The sequence below is a fragment of the Meles meles genome, chromosome 3 (genome assembly GCF_922984935.1).
Source record: "Meles meles chromosome 3, mMelMel3.1 paternal haplotype, whole genome shotgun sequence".
Taxonomy (NCBI): Eukaryota; Metazoa; Chordata; class Mammalia; order Carnivora; family Mustelidae; genus Meles; species Meles meles.
The window spans coordinates 123,979,155-123,996,533 of record NC_060068.1 but is presented as its reverse complement, the minus strand read 5'-3'; the positions used below and the strand labels follow the sequence as shown (position 1 = coordinate 123,996,533).

Here is a 17,379-nt window from a genome sequence, read left to right as displayed (position 1 = left end):
GTTCTGACAACCTTAGATTTTCTAACACACACACACACACACACACACACACACACACAAGCTCACAATCCCAGGACTCATTTAAGCCAAAGCGTTAAAAGTAAACTATTGTCCAAGAAGCGATAGCATTTTCTCTTAGAGGATCACGGATCACAAAAAATAAAACCTACTCAAATCTCTTACCTTGAAACAGTAGAATTACCTGCAGAGATGTCCTCTCTTTCCTTGTAAAAAGAGCCAGGCTTTGGCCAGCAGCAGAATTACTCCAAAAGAAGGACTAATGGGTCTTTTATGTTGTAATTTTCACTGTTTATATGCAAGAAGTGTAGTGGGTCTGCTCACGTAGGAATAAATAAAAAGCCGAACAAACTGCTCAGCAGCTACCATGTGAAAAGAAAAGACCTCTAGTGGTCACAGGCTGAATTCTTTGAGGAATGGAGAGAAGAGATGGAGGGAATAGAGGAAACACACGAGTGCGTGTGTGCGTGCACACACACACACACACACGCATGCACACACCCCTCTCAAACTCCAAGATTTCTCTTTTCTGCCATCCAGCCTGGCCAGAGGGAAACATGGTGAGAAAGCTTATTTCTTGGTCCAAGTGGGACCTGGTTAACAGCAATGGTGGTGTTCTGTCTGGTTTGAAAAGAACTGATCATTTCACAAACTCACCACCACCCCCTGGGGGTCTGAGCAGGAGAGGCTTTGCCTCCCTGGGTGACCATGACGGTTCACCCAGTGGAAGCCTCCAGGTCCCTATCAACATAGCATCCTCACTGCTGCTCCCAGGAGTCCCAGCTTTGCGCTTTCTGCCAGCTTTGCATGCGCTTTCTCAACATTTATGGTGCATGAGCATGCTGGTGGTCATGGGCAGGCAGGGCTGGCTTGCTGAGTGTATGACCTGACCTGGTGCTCAGAATGGGACCTGGGGCTGTTTTGAAATCCTGAATAATTTTTAACAAGGACTCTTCATTTTCATTTTGTTCTGAGCCCCACAAATTATATAGCTGGTCTTGCTGACTGGGGAAAGCGTGTTATTCTTAACATCTTAATTGGGGGGGAAAAAAAAAAACCTTTAGAAGCAAAAGAGATTCCTCATCTCTGGGAGTTACTTTTGGGAATGTGAACTTGAGGAACTTTCAATTACCCAAAAGACTTCCTGTGGAGGAACACAGAAGGAACTTCTTATTTATCAGAAAATCAAGTATCTCCAGGATCTTGATACAGGCTAGATCTCCTGACACCAGGGCCCTGGACTTTTCCTAAAGTACAAGCAGCTGGAGAAGTGATCTGGCTCTGTTTTCTATACCTGGAGCTCCCACTACAGTCCTAGTCACATAATAGGTGATCAGGAAATGCTTTTTGAAGAATGAACCCATAAATGAGCCAAAGGTACCATTTCCTCGGGAAGTTTCACTTGCTGATCCAGTAAGGGGAGATTCTCCATCCTTGGGAGCCTTTTGATACTTGCCTGAGATGCTTGGAGTATTTTCCAGTCTGAAGTCAAGGAAATGGGGAAGATCAATGTCATGGTGCTCTCTCCTCTATTTCATGGCAATTTTCTTTATTTCCTAGAGTCACTTTGTGGCATGTATGACAGCAATCTTAAACCAGATGGGTGACCAGCATTATTCCTTCTATATTGAGACCTTCCAGACCAGCTCCGAACTTGTGGTGAGTCAGCATGATGTTGGGGTGGGGGGCAGTGTAGGGGAGGCATTACACTCTTGGCTCTTAAGACTGTAGGAAAAGAAGGTGTCCCAGTGGACCTTATGTATGTGTGTTTCTAAGCTTACAAACATGTTCATGAGATTCCCTAGTTCTATTTTCCAGTTAGGCTTGTATATACCACTTCTGAAACATGTCTTCAGTCCCTGTCAGAGATGAAACATGAATGTCTAGTCTAAATATGCTTCAACAAATGTTCGTTGATGAATCATGGACATTTTGGGGTTTAAGAGCATGAGTGATAAAAATCACACAGTCTAGGATTTGCATACAGGATTTGTCACTGGAAAGCTATGTGATCATGGGCAAGTTATCTCTCTTAAGCCTCAGTTGCCCTATCTGTAGAGTGGGGATAAATTATTTATGTCAGGGTATGGGGAAGGGGTTAATGAGAGCACAGTAGCTCTCACATATTAAGTGGCCGGTATTAGGTAGCTATTTCTACACTATGATCACAAATACATGGAGGAAGTTGGCCTCTGAGCCCCCTTGCTCTTCTAGCCTCTGAGGACTCATTTGTACAGAACAGTCCACACATGGACTGTGGTCTGTAGGTTCATAGCTCTGTAGCAGATGACTTATAATCATAAAGCCCAGCCCACGCTGTCTTGGGGGTATAGGAGTCCCTTTGCCCTCAACACGGTCACCTCTGTCATGTGTTCTTACTACTGCTAGATTCAGGAATTCTGCTGCTGGGGCTCACTTTCAGCTCTCCATAGAGTGGCCAAGGAAACTAAAATTGGACCAATCTCACAGAGTGGCCCATAAAAGGGAATTATTAGGAAGCCAATGTCCTTCTCTTTCAGCCATTCAGCAGAGAGATGGTCTCTTCAATGGATCAGCATTGGCAAGAAATGTAACCTTTTTCTGCATACACAAAAAATAAAACAAAAGGAAAGCCAAATAACCCAGGATTTTCCCCCCAAGTTCTCTATGTCATGGAGCATGGAAATAGAAAAGTCAGATTCCTAATTTTTGATCCTCAGTGGAAGGAAAGGTGAGAAGAAAGGTGGAAAAGGAAATTCTTACTTATTAAACATATGTGCTTTGTTTCATAATTGTCACAACAGTATGACCTAGGGATTAGTAGACACATTGTACAAGTCTACCATCTGCTTGCTCAAGGTCACATAGCAAGTATGTGGCCGAGTAGGGTTTGAACTTATCTCTTAACCCTTAGAGCATGTTATGCTTCTCATTCAGAAGTTCGTGTTCCATCTATGAGCTGGAGGCCTTCTCTGTTACCACAGGAAGGGAAGGAGCCTGTGATGGTATCTGTGTTTCCCCATATCAAGGATGAATAACTATACTCACCATTGTCTGACCTGGAACTAAATGAGCACTTACAGTGGGCCAGTGCTCTGTGCTGAGCACCTTTTAGCCAGTGTGCACATAATCTTCATAGAAACTCTTTGAATTAGATGTTATCCCCATTCTGCTGATGTGGAAACTGGGACTGAAAACATTGAGGTAATCTTCCCGAGAAGCAAAGACTACTGAAAAGGAACCAGTCTCATTTCCAGAATTTTGTAATTTAGCTTAAAGTAGTGATTTTTAAGTTATATTCCTCTCATCCTCATCCTCACTATGTTTTACCATAAACACACACACACACACACACACACACACACACACACACACACAACCACAGCTATTCTACTTTTATCGATTTTAAATATTTGGTTCTGGGTAGTATTTTCCTTGGACAAAGAATTATACTGTTAAAATAATTTGAAAACCACTAGCATAAGGAAAGAGCTCTGAATGGGTTTCCTATGGCTTTCAACATTTCCCAAGAACAGATACAGCATGACTTGGCTTCTTCCAGCTCAGGAAGGTTCACATGCCAGGTCTCCTGGTCTTGGCTGTCTGGATTTCTCTTGAATTTGTGTTCTCCAAAGATGGAGCACAAGCTTGGCCTGCTGCAGTCTGGGGTGTGTTGAGGTCCACTCCCAACCTCTTGAATGAGAGGAAGAGAGTCCCTGTTGTGTTTCCTCTAATCGCCCATGGATGTGTCTGTTATATATGAACTAGCTGTGTTTACAGTCCTGCTAACTAGGTGGTCATGGTAATAACTGTTTGCTACATGACCTGAGATGCCTTCACAAAGTGTAGTGTGCTTCCTCCTTAAATACCTATTTGAGAAGATGATTATAAATTATGACATCAATAAATACATTTACTTCTTTCCTTTCAGAGACAGAATTACTGGTGCTTTGTTTTGAGAGTGCTTTCAGATCCCATAGTCACATTCCACTTGTATTTGTGAAACAATCTCCTGGTAACCAATGTAAAGCTTCCATTTAAAAATCCACGGCTATTGGTTCCATTGGATTTACTTAACGAATACCTTTTCCCTTTCTGCTCCTCTAAAAAATAATAAAGAAAAAATTTAAACAGCCAGCAAGATCTGGGTCCTTCCAGTCAGGTTCTACGAAACGAGATGATAGGTGTGTTTTGCTTTACAATTTCAGGACTTCTTGATGGAAACATTCATCATGTTCAAGGACCTCATTGGGAAAAATGTGTATCCTGGAGACTGGATGGCCATGAGTATGGTTCAGAACAGGTGAGCAGCCACTCGTTCCCAACAGCTGCGTCACCCCAGCAATCACTTTAAAGAGCACTTGTGGAGACAAGGTGGGGTCTTTCTACTTTTAAACCCTAGGGAACTCCATACCAATCCTGAATCTTCTTCTTCTTCTTCATCTTTTTTTTTTTTTTAAATATTTCAGTCCTCATGACTTTGTATATACTGACCTGGCTACCTCCCACCTTCTCCATTCTTCACATTCTCCATTCTTCAAATACCAGTTAGAATAGCATACTTTATGGGGTGCCTAGGTGGCTTCTAGGTTGGTTGCTTCTGACTCTTGGTTTCAACGTAAACCATGATCTCAGGGTAGAAAGATTGAGCCCCACATCAGGCTCCCTGCTCAGTAGGGAGTCTGCTTGGGATTCTCTCTCTCCATTTGCCCCCCAAAATAAATAAATAAATATTTAAAAAATATACTTTGTGAAGTTTTCCCTAAACTCTTGAGATTGTAGGTCAGCCTTATTAAAATTATAGTATTTTAACATTTACTCAAAATGATAAAATATATTTTGTGGCATATAGTAAAATAGGTTTAGGAAGCATGGAATTAAGCAGGTTTGAATAGATTTCTGTTCTGCAGGACTTCTTAGAGCCTTTAACATGCTGATGGGATTCTCTCAATGGAGGATGTGGGATATGGAATTTCACAAATGTATTTGCTAGTGGAACAATTTGGTGTGTACATATGTATGTTTCTGCATGTATATATAATATATGATAATATCTCACAGGATACCAATGTAACCCAAGTATAATTCAGATCCCACATAACCCAGCACAACATTAGATAAAAGTAATTACAAGCAATTTCAGTCTTTAATGCTTTCTCTCAAATAGTATCATCCTATCAAAATTAAATTCAAATTATAACACTCAGAAGTATTTTATGATATTCCATTTCTTCATTTCTCTGGTTCTCAGTATCGCTCACTATCCCATGCTTTATCCACATTTCTCTTACAACTTTATTCTCAATTCCTATTGACAAACTCCTTTAAAACTGGGTCTTCTTAGCCCCTCCCCCCTTTTTTCCCTCTCTCACTTCCCTTTGGCTTCATATATTTTTAATCCCCCCATGAAAGGCCCTTCACTTTACACTAGCAAGAAGTTTTGTCTCTCTCTACCTATTGCCCTTGTTCTATATTCCAAAAACCAAGAATTAGCTGACAAATGTAAATATCCCTAGAGGTTGGAAGAAGAAGAGAAGTTGAAGAGGCAGAAACAGAGGTCTCCTTAGTGGGAGGCAAAGAGCAAAGACTATAAACATTTATGTACTAATAATTTTGTCATTGAATACAGTTTGAGAATTTCTGTCTCATCATGTATACCTATGAACTGACTCCAGTCCCAGGTGGCCTCCATCCCTTACCCTTCTGTCCTCTGAAAAGCCGTTCGTCCACTAACTGGATGCCTAAGTGCCTAGCCATGTGATTCCATAGACTCACCTACCAGCAGTGCTCTTGGGCCACCTTTAGGGGCTGGAGAAAGGGAGAAGTGTTTTGTCAAGGCAGAAGGAAATTTCTGGCTGTGCAACAGAACTTCTGATGAGAGGAGAACAATCAGCCCAGAAGCAAAATGTTAGAATTCTCAATTTGGGCATCACACAGATCCCATCACATCACACAGATGGGAGTCCAACTTTTGCAATGATTAAATGATTAAAGTGTTGTGAGAATTAAGCCCAGGCCACATGACAGATCAGAGGCAGGTCCCTTCCTATGCCCGTGTCAGGGCCAGTTTCCCGACCTGCACTCTAAAGGGCTCCATGTTTGCTTTAATATCCTCTTTTTGCCATCTTGAAATTCTTAATAATTTTTGAATGAGACATTCATATTTTCATTGTGCACTGAGCTCAACAAATTATGTAGCTGATAATACCTTATAACAATGTTCAGTCATCTTGTGTTACAGTAGTAACCAGCTCCTGAACTGTATGTGAATCCTTCTACTGTTCGCCAACTGGCCAATAATGTCTTCAGGTTTTGCCAAAATACATGAAGCACCCATGTGAGTCATCTTCAACTCACCCTGTGCTTTAGATACATTCAACTATTTACTGTTACCATTTCATTTTTCTATGACTTTGCATAAACTGTTGCTCTCCTCCCTTCTAGACCAAACTCAACATGAAAGCATCCTTCAAATTCTTCAACCTATGGTCTCTACTTTGTCAATGCTTCTAGAACGCTCTCATGGTAGGAGAATGCTCTGTATTTCCATGCATGCCAATATTATGGCACTTACTCCACTGCGCTGTAATTGTTTCTTCACATGACTATTTCTGCCACTACAGAAATAGTAGTGGCTATTCTTAAAGGCAAACACTACGTCCAATTTACCCCTGGGTCTCCAGTTCCTAACACAGAGCCTGACATTCATAAATACATATAATGAATTCTGTGTATCCAATAGCTACTTACTGTTTAGAATTTTTAAAGAAATCTAGTTTAAATCTGCCCAAGTAAAAAGAGAATTTATTAGCTTAGATTTATGGCTTCAGACATGGATGTATCTAGGTGTTCAAACAGTGTTGTAAGGAATCTGTATCTCTATCTTTACTCTTTTCTCTGCTGACTTCATTCCCAGGCAGCTGTTCTATTTGTGGTGGGGAGAATGAGCTCTAGAAATTCCAGAGATATGTCTTAAATAAGTAAGCCCAAGAGAAAGAAAGAGGTAGAACAAGTGTCCCCAGGCTAATCTTCAAAGCTCTGGCTTAGGCTACATGCCCATTTATAAATTTCTGTGACTAGGAAATTGAAATTTGCTATTTCGTCAGGCTTGGGTCACATGACTCACTTTGCAACTGAGAGGCAATAGTTCCTTCTATCCAAACCACAAAGCCTGGGAGCAAAGCGGGATGTAGGCAGAGTAGTTATCCAAAGAAAAAATCTAGGAGTTATTACCAAAAGAAGAATTGGATAGGCAAATAAATGCACAGACATCTACCACTTATATAATATAGTCAGGAGAACAGTAGCCCTGACCAGGCCAGCAATTTTTTCCAAGCTGCCTACAGTCATCTTGGAGGAAGCATGTAGAAGAGTTTGGAGGAATGTCTCACCCTGAAATCCAAGCTAGCTATGGACTTTGGTCTTTTTTGGAGGGATAGGCCCCCAGAGATGATATAATAATCCTTGGTTTGTTTATACTTAGAAAATTACAACATAATTTTCTAAAGGCTCTAAGAAAGTAGAATTGTCTCCTCAATAGAAATATTTGCATCCCCTAAAGGCTCAGCTAAGTGCTTAAGTCTCTACATTTAAAAAAAAAAAAAAAAGTTAGATTCAGAAATACAGCTGGGTTTCAGACTTCTTCCGCCATTTCTCTTTCTTGGGAAGTCATTTAATCTCCTGGACTCTCAATTTCCTGATCTGTAAAATGGGGATTAATTATAATGTCCATTTCATGGTATTTTTGGGGGGAGGATAAAATGAGTTACTCCTTAGCACCGTGCTGGTACCTCAGAAGACTCACTGAATAGATGCATTGCCATCTCTGGGTGTAGACAACAAACTTAGCCTTGGACTAGAGAAGGATGTACCTAATGTCAAGCAGAAAAATGATTGTTGTTCTCCTTTAAGGGCATATAGATTAGTCAGTAGATGTCCTTCATCTTTAGTCCACAGTGGAGTGCTTGAAATTTTCTCGCCTTTTTTACATTTGCTGTGATGTTGTGATAGCTAACACATATTAGGCACCTAGATCTACTGTTGTTGTGAATACCTTACATGTGTTAGCTTATTTAATCTTTACAACGCTATGATGTAAACTATTACAAACCACATTTTACATATGAGGGAACTGAGGCACAGGATAGATGAGTAGCGCCCATAATGTTGCTTTGCTAGTAAGAAGCCGTGCAATCAGAGTCCAGGTTCTTGAGCTCTGCTGCCTTATCCCATAAAAGAATGAGGCTCATATTATGAAATACATTGTACCGATGTGCCCACTGCATATTTAGCGGCTCAGAAAACTGAAAGAGGCCCCAAGAGTTAACTTACCAAGATCACAAGGCTAGTCAGTGAAAGATTTCACTGTAAGTTGGACAAGCAGAATATGCAGCATGGCTTAGCCCAGGCCAGTGTTTTCCAGAACATTTCTACTTCTTACGCTGGTTAGTATGTTCTTTACAATTTCCTTCCTCCCTTATTATTTCCATACTATTATAACTTACCTGTTTTTAAAAGTTTCCTATTATCACTTATGATTTATGTGTGTATGTGTGTGTGTGTGTGTGTGTGTGTGTTAGTCATACATAATTTATTTTTCTGCTTGTTGGAGGGAATGGAGTTTTCTAGAGTAGAATGTCTTCTTAACTTCTTAACTTCTACCTCCTTAACTATGTACTGTTTATGTACACAGACATAGTACATGTCTACTGCAAGAAATGCCTTCTGTTAGAACATTGTTTTTTTTCCATTTTGGTAAGACACAGCTTTCAGTAAGATCTGATTTACAGGATATGATAAATTTTTAAATGATGAAGTTCTTTATAATGTAGTAAACTAACAAAATTATACCTACCAACCTCTTTTCTCCCCTTCCATCTGCACCTTGATCTGGAAGTCCAACATTCTGAGGGGGCTTGCAGATTTGTACATATCCCCAAAGCATCTCAAAAAGGAATCAACCCACACATACTTATTGAGTGTCCTGGTTAGGCAGCGCTCTAGGGAGTGGGCCTTTCCCTTGGTCTCAGAGGGCAGAGGGCTTATGGTCTAGTTGGTGAGACAGTAACTACGCCACAGAAATGTGGCCAATTGCTACAGTCACCGCAGTGACTTCACAGCACAAAAAATACCCAGAGGAGGTAGGATTTATGACTGCCATTGTCCATATCCTGCTTCCACCATGTAATAGCTGACCTTGGGTGACGTTCTGTGATTATTATGACTTAATTTTTCTTCCTATAAAGTAGGCCTAATAATAGTACCTATCACAACTATGAGGACCTAAATGAAAGGAAATAATATATACAAAGTAGTTGGAACAATGCTTAGCACAAAACGAGCATTTTATAAGTGTTAGCTCTCATTGTTCCTGTCACATTCCTGTGGTTTGGGAATACCCAAAATATTTCACAGAACAGGCGAATCTGGGCTGGATCTTATCTACCTTTATTGGTGTCCTATTTCAAGGTCTAACATCGTCTCAAGCACATGCCAGGCACACAGTAGGATCACAGAAGTCAATGGTCATAAGCTCAGTAGGGTAGCACCCAGCCGTGGTATGGTGGCTCCATTAGGAGGCTGACAAAGCACTGACACCCACTTCCCCTTCCCTTTACCTACACTAATTTATAGGGCCTACTCCTTTTCGTGGGCCTCCCCCAGAAGGAGGCCCCTCCGTGGGTTTTTTAGCCAGCACAGCGCAACTAATCCTGATGTTCAGCAGGATTCCAGATTCCAAGAGCCTACTGCATCACTTGCCAGAATCCCAGATTCCATGCAAGGCATTGGGGGCGCTGGGAACAAGCCATTCCTTGACACTACGCCGGAAGTTGTTGCTTCCCTCTAACCTCTTGGTGCACAGAGCTTTTGCGTGTTACGGGGAAAGCAGCTTAAAGTCTCTGGGAGGATGGATTTCTCACTGCCCCTGGGGGATCAGAACTCTCTTCTCCAGCTCTTTTACTTCCATCGTCAAGTTTGGACCAGTAGAATCAACAACATTCTATGAACCACAGAGAGAAGGGGAATGGGGTTCAAAGAGGCCATCTCCCTCCCTTGGGCATTCTCACAAGAAAGGGCATGCCATTTTATTCCTGTCCTACAACATGTGGGTTGGTTGTCACATTGGAATGGTTTCAGCCTGGAATCCTGCCGCCTCGGAGCTTACCGGGTGGCCAGTCTATTAACAACAACCACCACAACAAGAACAACGGACATTTATTGAGGACTTCTATGTACTGAAGCACTGGGCCACCAGCTTTGTACACTACATCTTATTTAATCATCACATGGCTCATTTCCCAGAAGAGGCCTTCGTCGAGACTCCCCGAGGTCAAGCAGCCAGCGCCAGGCCACAGCATGGAAGAGGGCCAGAGTGGGGGGTCTGACCTGGGGCAGGCTTGCTTAAGCACCTGCAGGAGTCAGCGTAATAGCAGAAAAACCAATAGGACCTACTTCCTAGCAGTGTTGTGAAAGTTGGTTGAGGAAAGGCATGTAGAACGTGTAGCGTATGACCTGGTACATAGTCCTATCTTCTTAAATTGTAGCTATCATCGTTACTCCCCTACTTCACCTTCAAGGATCTTTCTGCCAGTTTTTTCCTACTCAACAGCAGCTGACTTCGCTCACATGTGGCTTCTGCTTCCTCTCAGGGTCATCTGTTCATGGCTTCTCCTCAGGCCGTGGATCCTGCCTTCTCCCTAGTTGTCCTGCTTTAGGAATGATACAGAGGATTTGATTTAACTGCTCTCCAGACCTGGGCACCCCCACTAGGTACCCATAAGTTCACCCATGGGTCACTGGCCACCCAGGGAACACTGCCCAAGTCGAGCGTTGGCTCTGTGCTTAGATGACTATGAACAGAGCAACAAGAGGATGGGATGAAGTGTGAAGGGACTGTGTGCAAAACCGTGGGCATGAGTAGAAGCATGCCCAGCACCAAAAGACTGCAGGTGGCTGTCATGGGAGCCAGTATATCCTTCTGGTTAATTGCAAAAGCTTTAGAGAAAGACAGCTCTGAAATTGAGTCTAGACTGTGCTGTTTATTAGCTGTGTGAAATGTGGGGACATCATTTTGTTTTCCCAATATTCAGTTTCTTCTTCTGTTAAATGGGTATAACAATAGCACCTAGTTTGGTTTGTAGAATTACGTGAAAGAATGTCTGTGGAGTCCTTAGCACAGGGTACACAAGTAGCTCTATCTCTGTCATTGCATTTATTAATAGGGTGAGCTCAGAGCTCAATTACAGAGGTCTTCTTATGGACAGAATAGCAGAATGGTTAAATACTTATGCTGTGAAGGCAGCATACTTTTGTTTAAATCCTGATTTAATTTATTCTGGCTGGGTTATTGGGAAAGTTATCTAAACTCATATTTCTAAAATGGAAACAATATTCAATTCAGAGTTAATGTGAGAACTAAAAAAGAAAAAAACAGAACAGAAAGAATCTATACAATGTACTTAGCAGAGAGCCCATCACTGGTTAACTGTGGCTCTGATCATTATTGATTTTACAGATCCTACTAAGCATCACAAATGAGATGCAGGAAGTGTCAGATTGAGATTTGGTCCTAAACTTTGTTTTCAACGATTCAAGTTCATTGTTGAGAGTAACAGAGAGTTGAGTATGTTTTCATTCCAATTCACGTCACCATATTAGTGCTTGGGCTTTAAGTACAGCTATTTTTTTTTTTTTTAAGAAGACAAAAGACATATTTTTCCAAACCCACACATGAGAAACCAAAGTTAAGTAATATTATGATTCATGATTCCCAGTGAGTAGCTATGGAAGAATTCAGAGAGAGGAAGGAACCTTGACTCACTCTCCCTGGTGCCTGTCTGCCATCAGTACCCACCATTAGCACAAAGGGTTGATCAATTCCTGGTTATTCAACTGGCCTTTGAGAACCGGAGACAGGTTTAGGCTGACAATCAAAATAATGACTATTACTGAAACTACCGATAGCTTTGTTGCTTCTGGGAATTTGTAAAACCCCTCATTTTGGGATCACATTAGAGATTCCAAGATGCTTATAACATAAAATGACAGCCACTCAATGCATTTCCATCTGGGGAATGATACTAATCTTCAAGGGGGAAATACAGATATTTTTCAAAGGCATATTAGCAAATGCCAGAAGAGCAAAGCCAAAGAAATCTCACGTTTTGACATCCTGATAGGAGAGGATTCTGTGGGACTTTAATTTTTTTTTGTCTTTATGTGGCCCTGCCTACCTCAGAACCGGTTGCTGCTGCAACTGCCCATTTCGTTGTTTGTCCCTGACTTCGGAAGAAGGATGAAGTAACCCCAAGGCCTGGAGCAGCCACAGCTGCTGTGTTCCTGTTTTTACGGTTGTGTCAGGCTGTCCTGTGCTCCACACCTAACCATGTCCTTGCCACTAAAGTCTGCAGTGTCCCTGGAAGAGGGGCTACACTGCTGGTATTTCACAGGAAAGGAAACAGAAATGTCAAAGTGACATGAACATGTCCCAGATCCACACAGCTTGGAAGTGGCAAAGGCAGAGTCCCCATCTAATTCTGTGTGTGTGTGTGTGTGTGTGCGTGTGTGCGTGTGTGCATGTGTGTGTGCCTGTGTGGGTGTGTAAATCTTGTGATCCTGATACCAGGACATGCTGTCTTCTTTGGTCAACAAACATTCAAGTGCCTAGTGAATACTTAGCCCACACTCTTCACAAGTAATGCCCAACATAGCACATGTTCGAGGTGCCCTGCCCATGTTCTTGGCCCACCCAGAATATACCTGCAGCTTTGTGGACATTTACCACATATGCTGAGCTTCCTACTTCTTTCACTCTCTGGACTTTCTCTGGTGGCAAGAGAGAGCTCAGTCCACCTACAGGGCACGGTAGAGGACCTCCACAGGAGCAACTTTCAACTAGTGAGAGGCTGATATTAGTAGAGAAATAGTCCAGGTTCTGCATCCCTGGGAGGGGACAGATATGTTCTAGACAGTCTCTCAGCTGTTCCCAAGCAGAACTGAGCTCCAGTCATTACCCGAAGCAATAACCTTCTAATCAACACTTCCTTTGCTGGCTACCTATTGCATCTCAGGTAGGCCAAATGGGTATTTTCCCTGGATCAGCTGCTCAATGGATAAGGAGTTATTAATATTCACTGTTCATCAAAAATTACAGATAGCAGCACAGGTAAGATCTGGCCACTGTCCTCGAAGATTTTACAAACATACCCACACCCTGGAGACAAGGTCACAGGTAGGCACGTGGCAGTTTGGAGGCGACTGCAGAAATCCAGGAAGAAATGATGGTGGCTTGGTTGAGGTCAATGACAATGGGGTGTTGAGAAGTAGTCAAATTCTGGGTATATTTTGAAAGTAATGCTAAGAGGTTTTGCTGACAGGTGTAGGATATGAAAGAAAGAGAAAAATCAAGCATGCTACCACCAATTCTCTCTCCCTGAGCAACTGGAAGAACAAATTTATTGTTAACACAGATGGGAAGACTACAGAAAAATGGAAGATGATAGGTAATAGGAGTTAAGATTTTGACCTTACATTTGAGATGCCTATTTGTCATCCACATGAAGGTATGGAATAGAGAGCTGGAATGGGATCTGGAAGTTCGGGGGAGAGGCCAGGGAGGAAGATATAAAATTGGGAGCCAAAGGCATGTAAGTTAGGGAGTAGATGAGGTCATGGAGGAAATTACAGTCTAGTGGAGGAGACAGGCATTATTGAGTCACCAAATAAGTCTTCCCAGACCATGATGAATTCTGGAGAAGGAAATTACAATGACTGTCCTTTGGGGGACACAAGGATGCAGTACACCCTATCCTAAAGAGATTAAAAGGAAAGAAGCATTTTATACATTACATAGGAGGAACACAGCTATGTACTAGACAACAAGAAAAAGCACTGGATAACAGTGAGAAATGAGTCTAGAAAAAGCAGGGTCTAATCGTGAAGGGCATTGACTGTTGAGAGGAAGAGTTTGGATTTATCCTGTGGGCAATGGGTGTCACCGAAATGGGTGATTGACATGACCAGAGCTGTCCATTGGTCCAGGTATTCTTGACGTTGAAGAGGCAGGAGATGGGAGACTGAAAGGCCAGTCCGTAGGGTTTGGTAGGAGGAAGGGGAGGAAGAGATGGGTAGGAAGACATTTAAGGAGAAACACAATTTGACAACAGGTACCAAAATGTTAAATGAGTATCTGATGAGTCCTATCAGTTCAAGAAGAAGACTGGAAAAGAGGTGTATATCAGAGGGGCAAGGTGTACAGAAGAGAGTGACTACTGTAACACTGTCTATACAAGCTGAACATAAAGGATCATCACTGAAAGACTGGTTGAATAAACTGTGATCCACCCATAGAATGGTACACTCTTCGGTGATTAAAAGGCATGATGTATATCTGCATTCATTGGCATGAAAGGAGCACACAATTTATTGCCGAGTAAAAAAGACAGGCTGTGAAACAGCATTTGCAGTTTAGCCCTATTTATCAAGATGATATATTTCAAATACCATTCATGCACATACATCTAGGGAGACCTTTGAACATAATGTGCATCAGAATCTCGGTGATGGTTTTCTGTAGATGATAAGGTTCGACGATGTGTTGTTTGTTTGCTTGTTTGTGCGGGAGGCAATTTCTGTCTTTCTGGATAGCATAAATTTTCTGCCATAAGCTTGTAATAGTTTAAACAGGAGATATTTTCTAAGGAAGTCAGACAGACAGTTCTCAATTTCTTGCAGGGCAAACGTGGCCTCAGGTCCACAGTGTGAGCCGGTGGGTCCGCTGATCTCTTCTTTGGGTCTTTGAGCCTTCTATGACGGAACTTCGTTCTGGAGGATGGGGAGGGATGCCTGGGTTAGCATACTCAGATGGCCTGGTGACCTGCTCCTCTCTTCCAGGGTCTTCCTGAGAGCTATCAACAAGTTTGCAGAAACCATGAACCAGAAGTTCCTGGAACACACGAACTTCGAGTTCCAGGTGAGTGTGACGTGCCCAGGGTGTGCTTGGGGTGCCCTGGCAAGGGGCTCTAGCATCTTGGGCTGACTGCTCCATCAGATGCATCTCAAAGCACATGTAAGGTATGCCAGTGTCTCTGGGGGCTTCCACAGAGTGGCAGTGTGGGCGAGGAGGGAACCAGGCCCTTGATTGAAACTCAGGGTTTAGAACCAGGCCCTTGATTGAAACTCAGGGTTTAGAACCAGGCCCTTGATTAGACAAATAGTCATTAACTGTGCAGCTTATGCAAATCTTGTGCTAAAGAGGAAATTTGCATTCATCCACTGTTGGCGTGGGTACCACCTTTCAGAAATGTATCACGTTCTTTTACTTTACTGTTCACTGGAGCCCAGCAAAATAGGCACTCACAGACACTGAAAAATAAAGCTCACTAATACATTTCCGGGATTTTGTGATTCCTCCAGAAATCACTTTTAGGACTCAGACAAGAGCTGGGGCCTCTGAGATTCGGGGGCCTCAAAGCACGTCGCTGGGGCAGAGTGACACACCTGTTCAAGGCCCAGGCAGGAAAAAAAAATTCCTCAAAGCCTAGTGGAAAAGTCCATATAGCTACCTCTGGCTGCTGATATGACAGAGAAGGCTCCTGAGAGGGGATCCCTCCTCTGGGGGAGACCCTGACCCCCAGGATCTCTTGCAGTGCCAGCTTAGGAAGTTGCCAGTGAACAGGGGCAAAGGTATTTTCTGCCTGCTCATCTAGAGTGTTCAGTTCCAAGCTGGGCTTCGGCCTATGACTAGCTGAGCAATCTCGGACAGGGCCTAGACTGTGTCCAAGCCTCAGCTGACTCATCTGTAAAATGCTCACAATACCTACTCTTCCTATTTCAAGATTTTATTTATTTATTTATTTGACAGACAGAGATCACAAGTAGGCAGAGAGAGAGAGAGAGAGAGAGAGGGAAGCAGGCTGTCCGCTGAACAGAGAGCCCAATGTGGGGCTCAGTCCCAGGACCCTGGGATCATGACCTGAGCTGAAGGCAGAGGCTTAACCCACTGAGCCACCCAGGCGCCCCTACTCTTTCTGTTTCGTAGGGATTTTACAGAACTGTCATGTGTCAAGGGGCTTGCTGGGAGAATTCTCTATAAGGTCCCACCAGTTTTCATTCACACACTTCCTCCTGAAAGAGACTCTGAGCTCTGTGCCTGACACATAGTAAGTCTCCCTGGGAGGATGATCCCTGGGCTGAGGCCTATGAGACCTATGGTGCTGGAGAGCACCAGCCTAGAAGTATTTAATAAACATTATCTTTGAATAGGATTCTCTCCTACTATCTTGCATTCAAATCAGGCAACTGCACTGTCATGATGACAGTGATACAAAGAGTCGCTGCCATTTTCTGACGACTTATATGTGCAGATCTCATGAGAAGCATCCCCAGGCATTTTCTTTCCCAGCCCTGACAGCCACAGTGCAAGTGAGGTACTACTACTAGTACTATTTCCTGCTGGAAGGATATGGGGACGGAGACTCCGAGGTGACGAGCAGATAGCCTGACGGTGCCGAGAGTGACACAGCATGTCAGTGTGGAGTTGGGACCAGAGCACAGCCGTGGATCACCACCGCCACGTGCTTGGTAGGGGGTCACCCCCACACCGGGTTCACAGAGAAGTTCTGGCTGAGAGTTATAAATCTCTGACATGGAAACAAAACATCCCACTTCAGCTGTTTGAAACCAAAGTGTTTGATCCCCTTCCAAATGTGGACCAGATGCCTGCAGGCTTCAGGTACGAGTGTGTTCTGGGAAGCTAATGAGGTCATTGCTTTTTTGAGGGGCCGCTTGGAGTACCACGCTTAGGGGCCAGTAGTGAGGCAGTGTTTAGGCCATAAAACTGATGGCTGGTTTGCCCATCTCTTTCCGATTCCGAGGGTGGTGGCGATTACAACCTCAGGCCTGTTTTCCCGACTCTGGCTGTCCTCCAGTGTCTTGGGGTTCCTTTCCAAGAGAAGTGCAGCTTCCATCCTTCATGCCATTCTTTTAGGTTTTATCCTGTTTTCCTGAAAGAAAATCTGCATCTCAGCGATGCCCAGAGAAGTGGGGTTTCGTACATAGAAGGTTTGAGCTTAGAGCTGTGTGACTTTAGGCAAATTACTTTACTTCTCTGTGCCTCGGTCTCTTCAACATCAAATTATATACTAATTGCAGCTACCTCATTGGGTTTTTGAGAGGATTAAGTGAACTAATTCATGTCAAGCACTTAGAACAGTGCCAGGAACATGCTAACAATTTAATAAAATATTAGCTCATTATAATAATTGCTATCATCTTGGTGAAAATGATGATGATGGTCCTAAAATACATCAGGTCTGGAAACTCATATGTCAATCCTTGGTAAGCAGGACAGTAGGAAGGCATCTTTCCAGTCATCACGCATTG

The 17,379-nt window shown here is 43.0% G+C and overlaps 2 protein-coding genes across 2 annotated transcripts in view; one reads left to right on the top strand and one right to left on the bottom strand.

Moving 5' to 3' along the window:
- INSYN2B (inhibitory synaptic factor family member 2B) overlaps positions 1-315 on the bottom strand; it is a 114,370-nt gene extending 114,055 nt beyond the window's left edge. Inside the window, exon 1 of the mRNA XM_046000059.1 lies at positions 184-315. The gene's annotated coding sequence lies outside the window, so the exon portion shown is untranslated. The remainder of the gene's footprint in view (positions 1-183) is intronic.
- Positions 1-17,379, top strand: part of DOCK2 (dedicator of cytokinesis 2) — a 407,119-nt gene that overhangs the window by 313,910 nt on the left and 75,830 nt on the right. Inside the window, exons 28-30 of the mRNA XM_046000057.1 lie at positions 1,579-1,677; positions 4,206-4,300; positions 14,890-14,968. Of these exons, the coding sequence (XP_045856013.1) occupies positions 1,579-1,677; positions 4,206-4,300; positions 14,890-14,968 (273 nt within the window). The remainder of the gene's footprint in view (positions 1-1,578; positions 1,678-4,205; positions 4,301-14,889; positions 14,969-17,379) is intronic.